The 10848-nt window shown below is 50.3% G+C and overlaps 1 protein-coding gene across 1 annotated transcript; it reads right to left on the bottom strand.

Moving 5' to 3' along the window:
- Positions 1-7338: 7338 nt before the first annotated feature.
- RHOB (ras homolog family member B) lies at positions 7339-9697 on the bottom strand. Its single transcript, XM_074861492.1, has one exon. It carries the CDS (start codon positions 9429-9431, stop codon positions 8841-8843), a length of 591 nt encoding a protein of 196 aa, XP_074717593.1. The 5' UTR covers positions 9432-9697; the 3' UTR covers positions 7339-8840.
- Between the last annotated feature and the right edge of the window lie 1151 nt (positions 9698-10848).

A 10848-nucleotide genomic window follows, 5' to 3' on the forward strand; every position in this document is an offset into this window, starting at 1 on the left:
GTCTGAAATCTTTCCAGCTAAATACAGGCTGAGAACAGTTGCTCTGAATTTCACATGACAGTGTTAAAACAGTGAGCCCACCCAAGAGGAGAGATCACCAGTGTGTGGGAGCGGAGGTGAGCTGTTAGCAAAGAGCCCAGGCATTAGGCACACCTTTGCTAAATTCCTAACTGGGAGGCAATTACTATAATTTGCTTCCCTTTTTACCATTTTACTAGTATATGTGTGTCTTTGTCATGCCAGCATCTCATTCTAGTTAATCTTTAGGAGTGTTTTGAGTGAAATGCAGCAATTGCCATCAATGCAAAGTGTCCTATTACCATCAGGAGACACCGAGCTCATTTCTGTCCCTAGCTGAAGGGTGCCTTGTTTGGGAACACTTTGATAAAGAGCAAACATGGGAGCAACACTCATCTTCCTGCCCATCACCTCACCGAGGGAAGGCCGGTGGGTACAAGGCTGTTTTGACATAAACTCTCTCCCATTCAGTCTCCTTGGTCCTCTAGATGCTGGCAGCTTTAGTCTCCCTCCCACCTGACTGTCAGAGAAAATGAAAATTAACTATGAGTACTTTTAGAGTAGCCTGAAATTTGTAATTTCTTTCAAGTGCTTATGAGGGCATGGTTGGTTTAAGCCCGAAATGTACAGATTATTTTCTCCTCAGAACTGAAAAAAAAAAAATCTTCACCTTTCTATCACTGACGTTGTTACACTTGCACACCAGACAGTGGTGTTCCTCAATGTCTTCTAGGCTGATGAGGCTGAAAATACAAAGTGCTCATTTACTCCTATCAGAATCTTGAATGCAGAAGGCTGGATTTTCATCTTTTTTGATTCTTACACAGATAGTGTGACCACATCTAGCTATGCACATACCTTATGAAAAGCCCTGGTCTAAACTCACTCTGTTTTCATGGGAGAAAATCAGCTGTCACCAGGAAAGGTCAGGCTGCTGCCATCAAACCCCAGAGAATCCTGCACAGCAGGACCTGATTCTGCAGTCCTGGCTTGGTCAGAAGGAAGAGCCCCACAGAGCAAGGACTGTAGAGTCGACCCTCATTGTATAAAAAACCCCACTGCACAAAAGCTTAGGAGCAGGAGAAAAGGCTCTTAAGGCTCTTCCAGGGCAGAAGCCTGCCATCGCCTCTCTCCCCACCTCCCGGGAGCCCTTGGTGGTTCCGTGAACTGCTACCAGTCTCCCCTTCCTGGGAGCCGGGAGGGAAGGGGACATTATCATGTAAATGAGCCCACCAGGAAATCCACTTTGTTTCCAAATTCCTATCTCCAGCCCTGCCACATCAAGGTTTGAATACAGAAGAGGATGAATGACCTAAAAGCCACAGAATTAAGCATTTAGCACAAAATCCCACCCACTGATCCCCTTTACTTGGAAGCGAGATTTAGCACACACACAAAACCCACACAGACTAGCAAACTAGGGGAAAATTTACACATACATTTAATCTACGCTGTAGGCACCAATCTAATATTCTTCTTGCTTTGTTGCTACAGTTTGGTGTAGGTATCACATCAGTGCCTCCGGTTTTAACTCCCACTCTTACACCCCACCTTTTAGCCTGAGTTTGTTATTTCAGTCATGTAAGAAAAGCAGATATGCCCATAGTTATTATTATACCAAGTGGTACTTGCTGCTGAAATATAGATGCATAATACACAGCTGACACAAATAGGCACCTCTTATAGGAAACCACAAAACCTCTTGTTTCACGAACCCTCTGAAGAACTGGAGAGAGGCCTGTCCTTCTGCACAGGGCATGAGTGTGTAGCCACAAAACTTAATCTATCTGGCTGCTGCTTATCACAGACTGTGGCTTACCACTGTCACTGGGAGGGGGGAAGGGCAACTCATTCCTTTCCTCTAGTGGCATTGAAAAAAATGTCCATTTGTTACATCAGTCTACTGAAATCAAGTGTTTAAAGACATAGAATCATAGAATCATAGAGTGGTTTGGGTTGGAAGGGACCTTTGAAGATCACCTAGTCCAACCCCCCTGCCATGGGCAGGGACATCTTTCATGAGATCAGATTGCTCAAAGGCCCTTCCAGCCTGGCCTTGAACACCACCACTGTTTGCGCACCCATAACTTCTCTGGGCAACCTGTTCCCTGTGTCTCTCATACAGTTCATATAGGTATATACAGATGGCCTCCAGATCCTAGGCTTGATGATGCTGAGGCTATAACCGTCCTTACAAACTATCTCACCCTAATCTGTCCTCTCTGGAGTTGCTTACCCAGCTGTAGCAGGTTGCCCAGACTCCCTCCCTAGACAACACTTCTCCCACACCTCCCTGCCTGCCCTGGCCCAATTCCAGCACCAGCACTGGATGAACCCCGCTCTGATCCAGCTCAGCTCACCAGCCTGGCAGAGAAACTGCAGCTTCCCTGAAGCAGCGGCTGGATGCGCCCAGCCACACTGGGGACCATGCCCTGCTCTTCCTGCTGACTGACCAGGGCGTGGAAACAGTGTTATGTAGCCCAGACACCTCCTTTTCAGTCAGGTAAAACTGGAGGGGGTGAATGCTTCTGGTGGGAATAGAGCAGTGGTGTGAGCCGGCCTGGTGGGAAGTGAGCAGGCAGCGGTGTTGGCAAATCCCATCTCACACCTGCAAGCCCTTCCACAGGGTGAGGATATCTGTTCCCAGGCAGTAGAGAGGTCCTCTGGAGCCACCTGTTTCTGTCTGCTGGCAGTAAAAGGACCTTGGACAACTAGCTTATATGAGATACATAACTCTGAGACTGCTGAAGTGAGCTGAAATCCTTTCCTCCCTTGAACTCCACATCTAAAGATGTCCACAAGGAGTTCCACAAGGTTTCAAAGAGATTCCTTCAGCAACAGGTCTAAACTTTTCTCCAAAAGCTTCCTTGCAGTAGATGCTTATCAGCTTCTTCCATCCCACCATGTCTGCTGGCTGCCTAACTGTGAGGAAGGCTTGTTTCCCTGACCTGGAACATCTGTATCTGCACACACACACTGGGTTAGACACATCTGCAAAGTTTTTCAGAGCTGCAGGGGCAAATGGCTTGTCTTAGATACATCCTTTAAAGTTAGCTCAATGGGTTATTAATGCAATTTCCATTTACAAATAGATATTGTTACAGAACCAGCAAAACCAGAAGAACTGGATTCACTAGTGTTACAGTCCACTAAAATCTGAAGGATCAAACTGGGCATTTTTTACTTTCTGAAGTCAAAGAATTAAATCTGTGAGTGAATTACAGTTAGCAACACTGATTCTACTAAAATACTTGTGGACTTCCTCAAAGTACTTTTTTTTTTTTTCTCTTACTGCAGGGAGGTTGTGTCAATTCTTTATTGAATTGCTAAAACAGACTTGTAACCTGTCCAACACAGTGTAAGGCAAATGGAGCTAAATTAAGTTATTGCTGCAAAAACAGAAAGCCAAATAAGAGGACATTGCTTCAAATTCTGCACCCATTTGCACTCATGCAACCCCACTGTAGTATGTGCAGTTGCATGAGAGTTAAAAAAACTAGCAAAAACATGTAGTTTAATTCCAATGCATAACAAGTGCATTAAAACCCATTTTGCCAAAACTACCAAGGATTTTTACTGACTTCTCTCTCCCACCAAAGATGACTTATCCTTTGTTTGGCACACCCTACAGAGTGTGCTTTCTAAACAGAGAGTCTCTATTTGATCAGGCAAGGACTACTCACAGCTGCTGTTGCCGTATCTCCAGAAGGAGAGAAGGTGGTACTGACCTTCCTTGGGTGGCTTCATTTTCAGGCTGCCCAGATGAGACAACCTCACACTGTCAGAGGGTCCAACTCGGTCTCAGGGTGGGCGTGCACAAGTGGCCTCCTTACTTTAACAGAGAATGATGGAGATGAATGAGCTTTTCAGTGAGGCTTTCCAGGATTTGCTGATAAGGATTCACTGGTACCATTACGGAGCAAACTCCCCCTGTGGAGCAATGGCTCCCACCAGAAGAACTTGGTCTGAACAGAGTAAGGGAAAGTACAACCTTTCCTCAGCTGGGGATGTCTGTGTGGGTATGTGGACACAGCCAGGAGAGTCTCTGCATGTCCAGCAGTGTGCAGAGGGACTGTGAGATGAGCTGGTTGTTGACTTTCCTTTGATGCTCTAACTAACTTTCTCCCTGTCACCTCTTCTCCAGTCACAGAATCACAGAATCACAGAATTGTCTAGGTTGGAAAAGACCTTGAAGATCATCCAGTCCAACCATTAAGCTCACACTGACAGTTCCCAACTACACCAGATCCCTCAGCGCTATGTCAACCCTACTCTTAAACACCTCCAGGGATGGGGACTCCACCACCTCCCTGGGCAGCCCATTCCAACGCCCAACAACTTGTTCTGTAAAGAAATGCTTCCTAATATCCAGTCTAAACCTTCCCTGGCGCAATTTGAGGCCATTACCTCTTGTCCTATCGCTTATTACTTGGTTAAAGAGGCTCATCCCCAGCTCTCTGTGACCTCCTTTCAGGTAGCTGTAGAGGGCGATGAGGTCTCCCCTCAGCCTCCTCTTCTCCAGACTAAACAACCCCAGTTCCCTCAGCCGCTCCTCGTACGACATGTGCTCCAGACCCTTCACCAGCTTCGTTGCCCTTCTCTGGACACGCTCGAGTCATTCAATGTCCTTTTTGTAGTGAGGGGCCCAAAACTGAACACAGTCATCGAGGTGCAGCCTCACCAGTGCTGAGTACAGGGGTAAGATCCCTTCCCTGTCCCTGCTGGCCACACTATTTCTGATACAGGACAGGATGCCATTGGCCTTCTTGGCCACCTGGGCACACTGCTGGCTCATGTTTAGCTGGCTGTCAATCAACACCCCCAGGTCCCTCTCTGACTGGCAGCTCTCCAGCCACTCCTCCCCAAGCCTGTAGCGCTGCTGGGGGTTGTTGTGGCCCAAGTGCAGCACCCGGCATTTGGCCTTGTTGAAACTCATACAGTCAAAAGGTTACAGAAGACAGACTGGTACCAGATGAACATGAGCTAGAGGACCAGAGGAAGACAAGCCAGGGGAGGGTCACATGACACCAATCCTTTGTCTGAATGCACGGTGTAGGTTGTGGGGTGGCCTGTCCCGAGCTCGTATGTCCAGCTGGCCCCAGCGGTGGGCAGACCCTCTGTGTTAAACTTGGGCAGATGCAGCTACGGGGTGGAGGTGGTCGGTGTGACATCCTCACACCTCAGCTGGTGTGGCCCTGGGCCATCAGCTGGGCTATCTCAGCATGGATGAGTCAAGGAGGGTGGGACGAGCCACACCTCGTGTCCCCCTCCACCAAAGTGGTGACGCTAATGAGCAATGTGCCACAGAGCAAAATGAGCTATGGCTCTGATCCCACCATCTGACCCCGATGGGTGGACTCCCACATGGTGACGTCACTCTGTCGGCTTACTCACAGCTTCACAAGTTGCAGAGAAAGGTCAGGATCAGTTAAAACTGAAATGTGTTTTCTTGCAGCTTTTCCCCCTTGGGCCAGATGCTGTAGTCCTGACTTGGGCAAAGGTCCAATTGGAAATAATGAATGTAATTACCTTGTAAGCACCTTAGTGGAAAATATTGGTATAGTTAATTATACAGGGATGCAATGCTAACTCATTTCCCAGTGTTTAAAATACAAATATTAACACTTTCTCCTTTGAGGTTTTGAGAAGATTAGTTATTGCTGCAGTCTAACAAAATGGGTAAGTTTTGCAGCTATTGCAATCAGTTTAAGGAAAAAGTTTCCAATGCTGATTTTAATGTCACTGGATGATATTTTGCAGAACAGTGCTACGCTGAACAGAACTGGGCTTTTGAGTGTCTTTCCAAGAATGAGGTCTTTGGCCGTGGCCCTTTAAATATCCAAAACAGCTTTTTTTTCAAAGGATGTTTTAGGACCAAAAAGTGATATTAGGGTTCTCAAATTGAAGTTAAGAAACTCAATCTTTGTATATCAGGAGAATTTAAATCCTTGGAGATGGATACCTAAAACCTGGGACTTAGGTACCTTTTAAGAAATCCTGGCTAAATTGTCTACGTGAAAATGTCACTATCTTTCATTAAGGATCATAGGAAACAGTGCAATAAACTCACAGCATGGACTGAGCATGTACTCTAGCATTTGAAGTCTTCAAAATTCAAACTCAGGTATTTCCACACTATTTCTGATTGACTTTCCAGCTGCCAAATAAGGAGCCCACTATTTCTACACTGGTCTGTTAGTCTGCTTTCAGTCGACAGCTGGCAGAGCCCTCTGAGCAGATCAGCAAAAGCCACTAAATATGTGTTGCTTTCCTCGGTATTTGTTAACATCTCTGAACAATCCAGTGCACCCTAGCAGATATTCATAGGCTAGAAAAACAAAAGGTTCGACCCCTTTCTCACACCTCTGCAAAAGGAGTAGAGAGGATTTACAAAAATATAAAGCTGTCCTGAGGTTTCCCTTATAGACACTTAAAGGAGTTTTTCAGGAAAAAAAAAAAGGAGACATGAGCACTTTGGGCATAGGCCTTATTGTTCAGCAAAAATCACGTAATGCATTTTGTACCAGGCCACGTCTTCTGCCAGGAGCCGCCGTTGCAGGCAGCACCCGCAGGGCCTCGTGCTCCTGCCTGCGCCTGCCCAGGGAGCGGGGCCGCGGCAGGGAGCACAACTGGAAGCACAGGGATGGGACAGGCACCATGCCCTGCTGGGAATCCCCAGCATGGAGAGGCCCAGACTTCTTACATTGCTATGGGAAATAATGAGGCCTGAAATTAGGAAATGGAGCTTCGGGGACTGCTGCAGCACGAGCATGGCTGCCTGCTTCTGATGGAACAGTGAGAAAAGCTTGCCCAGCAAACAGGGGTATTCACTCTGAGCAAAGGGGAGGTCACTAGTAAAAACTGCTTTTATCTAAATACTTGGCTTAAAAAATAAGCCTCTGTTGCTTTTCAGTTTTCTGCCTGTTTTGTTGCTGCATGAGCCCAAACCTCACGCCAACCACAGCAGGCAGCAAGGGCTGGGGGTGAAGCAGCACCACGAGCCTGAGCCCAGGCTCACCAGGCACAAAGCACAGAGGCTTCTTGTGCTGAGCAGCAACAAGGATGGATTAGTCACCACCTTGAATTTTGAGTATACTTCCACATGCCATCTGTACAGAAAAAGCAAGGAAGCAGCTCCCCCAAAGGAGAATAAAACCACCATCCTCTGAAAGCTGCCAGACAGGTATTTCAGCCAGCGGAGAAAATACAAATAGAAGCACTTGCAGGCAGGGGACAAATTCTAGTCTAGTTCAACACTATCCAGGTGTATCGTTGCAAGCTGAGGACAGTCTCCATAAATCACAACACTGCTCTCACAAGTGTCAGCATAGAATCTTTTAATACTTCACATAAAAAACTGCATACACAGTTTATAATTTTATGTAAACATCATATACATCTCAGTTTTTGCCATGTCAGTTTATTAAAAACAAAAACAGTCTCAGTACCACTGTTGAGGGAAAAGGGAGAAAAGTAAACAAACATAAATGGATACATTTGTTCTCTGAACCAGAGAAACACAAGATTATTTTCACCTGGGTTGGCTACCTTGTGAAAATAAGTTTTAAATAAACCTAGATTCTTTAAACTGCCCTTTAGTACTAAATTCTGATGTACTCACTGCATAAGGAACAGTGCTTTCACCCATTTTTTCCAAGGCAAAAAGATACAGTGGTTTTATTTTGTCTTGTGTGGAAATCAATTTAAAACAAGACCCAGATGAGGTTACTGAGTAAGAATGTTTCCAATGCTACAGTGTTGTATGCAGATGACAAGTGCATTGAAGTATTTAATTTTAAAAAAAAATCCACCACATTGTGCAAAGTAATTTCCTTTGAAAATAAACTTTTAAATAAACCCAAATCAACATCCTTGCAGAAGACAACATTAAAGGAAGGAGCAGGCACCAAGATCATAATATGGCAATATCATCCATTCCCCTCCCCCTTGCTCATCCTGCCTCATCTGTCAGGAGGAGGATGTCCAGCAAGAAGGACAGAGCAGTTCAGCTTTACTTTCCAGCCTGGTGGCTTCTGCAGCTGGAGTCAGTTCAAGGCTCGCATTATCAGCAGGCATCAGTCACTCAGGGCAAGTTCCTTTGCACAACACAAGTCCCAGCTGGGAACCCCCTCCCCACCTCACCTTAAATAAGCACCCCCTGCACTACCCCAGTTTGCACAAGACAGAAAAGGTAAGATATATACAGGCTTCGCTTGGGATGACCCTCCCCTCCCAGTCTCGGTCTTCAGGGCACTTCCACAGCAGGTCAGGCTCAGGCCGAAACATCTGCAGGAGGGGCGAGGATGCTGCAGACAGCCCGGGAGATGCAGCCCCCTTCCCCAGCCCGCCTCAGGGGGAGGCACATGCAGGCAGGAGGCAGAAGTCCCTTCAAGCATCTCAGCTCCACCGCTGTCCTCTTGCAAAAGAGAGGAGGCTGGCTGGGAGCTGGGAGCAGCAGGTGGTGGGCAAAGGGCAAGAGCTGGGTGCAATGTTTGCTCAGTCCAGTCTCAGCAGCTTTTTGTTGTCAAGAGTCCGCGATTAACTCACTGGGGCCAGTGGTGGGAATAAAGTGGGGAGAAACCTTCTCCTAAGACTCAGGGCATGCAATCCCCCCCCTCCCTCTGTCCCCACGGCTGAGCCAGCACAACTCTTTTCGGCCAAGGCTAAGGGAGCGTGCTCCCTCCCTTAGCCCCCACCCCGATTCATCGCCAGCCCCCAGCAGAGGGGACAGGCAGATGCCATGTGCGTGCATAACCCAGCTCCTCTCCGCCTGCCAACAGGTGACCCATGCGCTGTGCCCAGCGCCGTGCTCCAGCCGCGCCCTATAGCACTTTGCAGCAGTTGATGCAGCCGTTCTGGGTGCCGTAGCGCTTCTGCAAGGCTGCCCGGGTGGCGGTCTCAAAGACCTCCCGGACACCCTCCTTGGTCTTGGCCGAGCACTCCAGGTAGTCGTAGGCCTGGATGCGAATGGCCATGGCGCGGCCATCCTCAGTGCGCACGGGCTCCTGCTTCATGCGGGCCAGCTCGTTGCGCACGTGCTCGTCGTTGCGCAGGTCTTTCTTGTTGGCCACCAGGATGATGGGGACATTGGGGCAGAAGTGCTTGACTTCGGGCACCCACTTCTCCGGGATGTTCTCCAGCGAGTCCGGGCTGTCCACAGAGAAGCACATGAGGATCACGTCGGTGTCCGGGTAAGAGAGAGGGCGCAGGCGGTCATAGTCCTCCTGGCCCGCCGTGTCCCACAGGGCCAGCTCCACCTGCTTGCCATCCACCTCGATGTCAGCCACGTAGTTCTCGAAGACGGTGGGCACATAGACCTCAGGGAACTCGTCCTTACTGAAGACGATGAGGAGGCAAGTCTTGCCACAGGCGCCGTCCCCCACCACCACCAGCTTCTTGCGGATGGCGGCCATGGCCAGGCTCGCCAAGCTGGCCTTGCCGTGCAGCAGGACGATGGCAGCGCCCTCCTCCCCGCGGCCGCCGCCTCCCCCTTCCTCTCGCTTCTCACAGGGCACCGTGGCGAGCCGGGCCCGCGCAGGCAGGCGGGCGCGCCCTCGTCTCTCCCCGCACCGGCCCCGCGCCTCCGTCCCCCGCCTCAGGGGAGCGCAGACAAGCGCCGCCTGTCCCGCCCGGCTCGGCCTTTCGTGGGGGAAAAGCACCGCGCTGCTGCCCTGGCCGCGCCGCGCTGCCACTGCCGCAAGCTGCGGGCCGGCGCCGCTATTTAAAGGCGCTCGCGACTTTCTTAATATAGCCGGCCAATGGGAGCGCAGGGAGTGAGGTCATCCCCGGCGGGGAGCGTCGCGATTGGCGGAGCTCTGCGGGCGGGAGGCGGGGCGCGGCGGGCGGCGGGGGGAGCGCGGCGCGAGCGGCGGCCGGCCCCGGAGTGGCGGGGCCGGGGCGGGGGCCGCGACAGGGCCCGGCCGGGCCAGAGGTTGTGGGAGGCTGGAGCCGGGCTGGGGGGCGGCGGGGCCGCTGGGTGTGAGGCGAGCGGGGCCGGACCGTGAGGCGGACTCTGCGGGGGCTCAGGGCGCTCGGCGGGCAGCGGGGCCGCACCTGCGGGGGAGCCCGGGTCAGGTGCCGCGCCGCCAGTGGGGAGCTCCCCCGGTTTGTGCCGCCGTCCCTGCCCCGGTGTGGCGGCAGGGCAGGGCAGGGCCGGCCCCTGCCGTGGCCCCGGTTGCGCCGCCGGCAACCCCGCCGCTCGGGATGACCCGTCTTAAGAGGCTGGGCGAGCAACCGAGGAAAACGGGGAAAGCCGCTGCGTCCCGGGTGCAGTCCTTAAAGCCCAAGCGAAGTGGAGCTGAGATTATTGCAGGCGGTTCAATAAAACAAAAGCCTTCGCTGGATATGACTGAAAAACGCAGGACTCGACCACTTCCCTTCCTTAAAGGAAAAAATTCATCATGTTTGAGTCTCTCTCCTGCCAGCTTTTGGCCAAAAGGGAATGATGAACTGGGAGAAGTAGCAGGCTTGAACCGAAATGCCCTTTTGGTCTCAATTTACAGACACATCGGAAGTCACAGCAATGAAAAAATGCATGTGGAAAATAAATGAGCGCAAAAGACTGGAGTTTCAGATCGCTTGGAGAATAGGGTGTAAGTACCTTAACACAAACAGATGGCTCACGCTGGGTGCGTTAATAAAGCCGTGCATTGTAAAGTCTCACACTGTGAAATTACTGGTAGCGATTCGCTGCGTCCCTGGTGGCAGCTCTCGCTGTTTAACTGGGTGTTGTCTCAAGCTTTTCCCCTGCAAACATTTTCACCTAAGCGATGGCTACTCCCTGGCAGGGTTGGATTCTCTTTTTTAGTCAATAGAACAGAAATGAGTGAT

Source organism: Strix uralensis, chromosome 3, assembly GCF_047716275.1.
Source record: "Strix uralensis isolate ZFMK-TIS-50842 chromosome 3, bStrUra1, whole genome shotgun sequence".
In the NCBI taxonomy this organism is placed as follows: Eukaryota; Metazoa; Chordata; class Aves; order Strigiformes; family Strigidae; genus Strix; species Strix uralensis.

Bases quoted from the DNA above. Each gene is read 5' to 3' on its own strand.
- RHOB (XM_074861492.1), bottom strand. From the start codon at position 9,431: ATGGCCGCCATCCGCAAGAAGCTGGTGGTGGTGGGGGACGGCGCCTGT.